The sequence below is a fragment of the Microtus ochrogaster genome, chromosome 17 (genome assembly GCF_000317375.1).
Source record: "Microtus ochrogaster isolate Prairie Vole_2 chromosome 17, MicOch1.0, whole genome shotgun sequence".
In the NCBI taxonomy this organism is placed as follows: Eukaryota; Metazoa; Chordata; class Mammalia; order Rodentia; family Cricetidae; genus Microtus; species Microtus ochrogaster.
Genome location: NC_022019.1, coordinates 8,832,165 through 8,837,989, shown reverse-complemented (window position 1 = coordinate 8,837,989; position 5,825 = coordinate 8,832,165). Strand labels below are relative to the sequence as shown.

The following is a 5,825-nucleotide window of genomic DNA, read 5'->3' as shown; positions in this document are numbered from 1 at the left end:
AAACCCTGTCTCGAAAAACCAAAAAAAAAAAAAAAAGCTGATATAGTGGCGCACACTTTTAATCCCAGCACTCAGGAGGCAGAGGCAGGTGGATCTCTGTGAGTTTGAGTCCAGCCTGGTCTACAGAGTTCCAGGTCAGCCAACGGCTACATAGTCAGACCCTGTCTTTACAAGAGAGATAGAGAGAGTAATAATTTTAAAAATCACTAAATTAAAAATAAATAAATAAATAAACTTTTTGTTGTGTCTGACAAAAGTTCCAAACTTTAATTTTCATTTACTGGCTGGAGTTTGGTCCTAACTTAGGATTCTCTTTAATAGGCCTTTTCTAGTTCAGACTCTTATTGGGCGGCGCACTCTTGCTGATCCAATTATTGAGTTTTCATGTATCTGAGACTTAGTTTCCTGGCTTTCTCTAGGCTTTAATTAACATTGGTGTCATTTTCCTATGAAAGCCTAAAGTCACTCTTCCTATAATGAACATTTTAAAAGTCTTTCTTGAAGTTGGGCATGGTGCCTCACACCTGTGGTCTCAGCAGAGGCAGGAGGATTGTTGCAACTTCAAGGCCAGTCTGGGGTACATGGTGAATTGCAGGCTAGTCTAACATAGAGTGAGAGCTTGTCTAAAGATCAAAATGAACAAAATTATTATAATAGTTGTCTTTTCCAGATAAAAGAGAAGGAAGAAGCCCAGCAGAAATACCGAGAGGCTGTCAGCCAAGGCCATGGTGCTTACTTGATGGACCAGGACACTCCGGTACAGCTTGTTACTCACCCAGTAGCCAGCGTGTTGTGGGAAATAGTTTGAAATAGGAATCCATAATAGAAACCAGGATCATTTACAGTACTCTAGGCTCATAAGATCTCTTGTGTATACTACACGTGGTGCCGTGCACCATAATCTCAGCACTTGAGAGGTAGAGGCAGGAGAATTGCTGCAAGTTCAAGGCCCACCTTTTCTACATAGTGAACTGTAGGCTGTGCAGAGCAACCTGGCAAGACCTTGTCTCAAACACACTCACAAAAATCCCTTAGAAGAAAAGGGGGCTAAGCCAGGCATAGCCATGGGAGTTGTCTAACGGGGAAATGAAGTCGGTGCTCTAGGAAACAGGAAGAGCTGGTGCTGCCGCTGGGCACTGGGTTGCCAGAACCAATGGCACACATTTGAAGTACACAATTTTCATCCCAACTGTAAAATGTAATAGAAATGTTTTTCCCAGAACTAAACTCACTTACCAACATGTCCAGTTTTCACCAAGCTATAACCCAGAAGGCATTCCTGTAAGCGCTTTTAAAAATTTAATGTTTAGCCGGGCGGTGGTGGCGCACGCCTTTAATCCCAGCACTTGGGAGGCAGAGGCAGGCGGATCTCTGTGAGTTCAAGACCAGCCTGGTCTACAGAGCTAGTTCCAGGACAGGCTCCAAAACCACAGAGAAACCCTGTCTCGAAAAACCAAAAAAATAAAAATAAAATAAAAATTTAATGTTTGGTTGAGGGAAGAACACACTAAAGGTTAATACAGATCTAAGAGAGAAGTCTCTTTAATTTTTTTACATTCATTCATTCGTGTATGTGCGCACACTTATACCACAGCATGCAGAAGTCAAAGGACACCTTTCTGGAGTTGGTTCTCTCCTCCTACCACATAGGTCCAGGAGACTGAACTCAGGTCGTCAGCTTGGTGGTTTGTGCCTTTATTCTTTAATTCCCTGTCGTTGCTTTAGCTCTTTCCTACAGATGGATGTGCTTAATGTCAAAAGCAGAGATTTAGGGCTGCTGAGATGGCCTAGCAGGTAGAAGGGCTCACCGCGCAAGCTTGACACCCTGAGCTGGATCCCCAGAACCCACGTAAAGGCAGATGAGAACATGTATTTCCTTTGTTACTTTCTCCAAATGTGTTAAATTTTTATCATAGCGATAGAATGGTACTCAGAGATGTTGAGATGAGCTCCTTAGATACCAGGAGAAAAGATCTGTCCAGAACTGGGCACATTGACACAGAATTACGATGCCTGCCCAGCGAGAAGCCAGCATTTAGAGCTGAATAAGAAAGAGGTCCTCACTGAGAATGCATGACCGTTCTGGCTGATGCACCAAAGAGAACCAGCCCTGAGCAGAACCCCACATCCCCCGCGTGGCAAAGGGCAAAGTATGTGACTACAGTACGGAGCCCTCGAGCCCTTCCCCAATGGCCGTCCTCCCCTCTGTCTCCCACAGATGTCTCCCTAACACTAGTGAACTGCTCCAGAGTCCCCCTGACGCTAGCCGTTGTCTATCACCATATTCTGGGGAGGAGCTTGACTGAGTGTCATTGACGTCACTCTAGCGCTACAAGGAACAAACTACAGGGTGGATCTGCTTCTGAGTAGCTCTTTGTATTTTAGGATGTTTTCACTGTCAGCGTTGGAAACCTTCCCCCTCGGGCTAAGGTCCTCATCAAAATCACCTACATCACAGAACTCACCTTCGAAAGCCCTGTGGCTGTCTTCTTCATGCCTGCCACCGTAGCACCCTGGCAACGGGACAAGGCTTTGAATGAGAACCTTCAGGTGGGTGTGCTTAATATGCGATCTGATGGAAGCCAGGTATAGCATGCTTTAATCCCAGCACTTGGGAGGCGGAGATGGGCAGACCTCTGTGAGTTCAAAGCCAGCCTGATAAACATAGTGCCAGAGCACCAAGTCCCAAAAAGCCAATATATAACACATACATATATATACATACACACACACATACATAGTAGGGGCGCACAGGAGAAATGTCTCAGTGGTTTAAGAGCACTTACTGTTATTGCAGAAAACCTGGGTTCAAATCTCAGCACCCTCATGACAGCTAAGAACTGTCTGTAACTCCAGTACCAGAGGATTTAGCGCCCTCTTCTGGCCATCTCAGGCACTGCAACCATTCACCTAGTACACATATAGTATGCAAGCAAAACACCTACACATAAAATAAAATTTAAAAAAAAATTGTGGTAATGGTCAGAGGTGTTCCTGACATCAGCTGAATGTCAGAAGTTAATGTCATCTGACCCTATGCTGTGTGTCACTACTTGGAAGTGAGACTGTCTCTCTTGACGTTGTCAACTGTGCCTGGCTGAGATCACCTTAGTATTCTAAAAGCTTACTGGAAATTCGATTATTCACATATACTTTTCCTCTAACAGGATACAGTGGAGAAGGTCTGTATAAAGGAAATAGGAAAGAAGCAAAGGTTAGTACCTAAAAATATAAATCAGGTGATTAACTCATTCAGTGGGCATTGGCTTTATGGTTAAATCTCATTTACAATTTTTGGAAAGGATGAGAGATAAAGTTCATTGCTAGAGGGCTTGCTCACCTGCGGGAAGCCCTGGCTTTGATTCCAGTGCTGCGAAAAGAACCCCTTGAGACAGCTGTGAGTGGGCACCTAAGATCTTGAATTAATATGGTCTCTTCATTTTTGGTAGCTTCTCCCTGGCTATGTCCATCGAGATGCCCTACAAGATTGAATTCATCTCCAGTGACACACACGAACTGAGACAGAAGGTCAGTGAATCCTTCCTTGGTTTCTGAAGAACTTAGTTTCCCGTTAATTTTATCATATCAAAAGTATATGTATGTGGTATAAAGGTGAACCAACGCAACACCCACCAGCTTCCACAAGCGGCAGTCATGCTGCCCCACAGATTGGCGTCCAGTTGTCTCTTTAGATGTTCGAGCTATTTCTCTGCTGTTGCCTTAGGGCTTTAAGTAATCATTTTCACCGTTTTGCCTTGATTCATCTGCTCCATATAAGACTGGGATGTGGCTCAGTGTGTAGTGTTGGCCCAGCACTCATGAACCCTGGCTATGATCCTCACTATTGGGGGTGAGGGGAAAGTTGCCATTTGACATCCTGTTTTTATAGGAGTATGTAAACAATGTTTACCATTGAGCCAGTAAATATTATGATGACATTTTTTATATAATTTTTTTATTTTCTGTGATGATTATCTACCTGTGTGCATGTATGTGTGCCACCAGAGTGCCTGGTGTCCACTCTGGCCAGAAAACAGCATTGGATCTCCTGGAACTGGCGTTACAGACCATTGTGAGCCTCCACGTGGGTGCTAGAAACCAAACTCCAAAGTGTGATCCCAAGGTGTCTGGAGAACGTTGTTTAGTCGTTCCAGGTTCTGATTGTGTGGTCTGCTTTCTGCTATGTCCCGATAGACGTACACATCTGTGATCTGTAGATACAGAATGAATTGTCTCCGACTTAACTAGATTTGACTATACAGAGTTTCAGGACCTTAACCAGTCTGTTAGTGGATTCGTAACTTTGTATCACTGTAGAGTTGATTCATAATGGAGTTATGTAAATACTTCAGGTACTTACTGGTGGCAGGCAGGTTAGTACAGATGGGCAGGATGCTGTCATTCCTTTCTTTACTTTGTGTGTGTTTGTTTTCTTTTGCAGAGCACCGATTGCAAAGCTGTGATTAGCACTGAGGAAGGCTGCTCCTTAGACAGCTTTGGATTTTCTCTTCACATTGTTCTGCGTGATGCGTATCTCCCAAGAATGTGGGTTGAAAAACATCCAGAAAAAGAAAGTGAGGTATGTTCCTCCTTACTCGGGAGAAGAAACAGTGCCAGATGTGATAGTTCATTTAGAAAAGCTGAGGCAGGAGAATTACCACTAGTTCAAAATGTGCCTTGACTATATAGCAAGAAAACATCAACATACATACATACATACATACATACATGCATGCATGCATAAATGAAGTAACTGAGCACAGTGCCTCATGCCTATTAATCCAGTGCTTGAGAAGTAGAGTCAAGGAAATATCGGGAGTTTGATGTTATCCTTACATACAAAATTTAAGACTATATTTTGTGCTATATGAGACCCTGTCTCAAAAATATAGTAATAATAATGATGACAATGATGATAGCAATAGAAGTAGGAGGAACCATCTTTTGGGGGAAAATGTATGACTAAATATGCTACTGAAGTTGGAATTGGTTTTTTGAAACAGGGTCTTTCTATGTACTTTAGGCTGGTCTTGAACTCCTTGAACTTATGATCCTCCTGATTTAGTCCCCCAAGTGCTAGAAGTACAGGCCTGGGCCAGCCCATCCAGTGTTAGCAGGGTGAGGGGAGCGCTTGGTCCTGGTCTCCTTAGAGGAAAGAAGACAGTCGAGAGGCATAGACAGTTTAACCAGTTTAGTAAAGCTAAGCAAAGAAAACATTCAAGAGACGGAAGTAGGCTGCCCCAGAGGCAAGCAGCCCAGTGCCCTTTTCCATGGATTTCCAACAAGTTTCATGAACATTTACAACACGAGTGGTTTATTCATGGGACGAGGTAACCCTTTCCCTCCCAAGTCATGGTGGATCAGAACTTCCTCTTAGGGCATTTCTTCCTATGATCTTCAAAAAAGCCCGCAGGGTGGGTGGTACAGAATCACAGTAAGGGTGGCGGGTCTTTTGAGGATGCAGACTCTACCTTAGTGCGCGTGAAATGCCTGGCACCTTTGCTTCTGATGTAGCAGGAGCCACCTAACTATAGTCTCACGGCTGTTTCACCGCATGAGGCATTTTATACGCCAGGAGGCATAGCTACCAAGAGACAACTGATATTCTCAGTTACCTGGAACCCATACAAGTTGTCCTCTGATCACCACATGAGAACATGTCATGTGTGCAGGGGCAGATGTGCACATGTGTGCACACACAGAGATATATGTAAATATAAAAAATGATACTAGAGCCGGGCGGTGGTGGCGCATGCCTTTAATCCCAGCACTCAGGAGGCAGAGGCAGGCGGATCTCTGTGAGTTTGAGACCAGCCTGGTCTACA

General features: G+C 44.0%; 1 protein-coding gene across 2 annotated transcripts in view; it reads left to right on the top strand.

The window, feature by feature from the left end:
* Parp4 (poly(ADP-ribose) polymerase family member 4) overlaps nt 1-5,825 on the top strand; it is a 104,057-nt gene that overhangs the window by 54,177 nt on the left and 44,055 nt on the right. For both annotated transcript variants that reach the window (XM_026783255.1, XM_013349240.2), the window contains exons 17-21: nt 671-757; nt 2,386-2,550; nt 3,168-3,214; nt 3,450-3,528; nt 4,442-4,579. In XM_026783255.1, the coding sequence (XP_026639056.1) occupies nt 671-757; nt 2,386-2,550; nt 3,168-3,214; nt 3,450-3,528; nt 4,442-4,579 (516 nt within the window). The remainder of the gene's footprint in view (nt 1-670; nt 758-2,385; nt 2,551-3,167; nt 3,215-3,449; nt 3,529-4,441; nt 4,580-5,825) is intronic.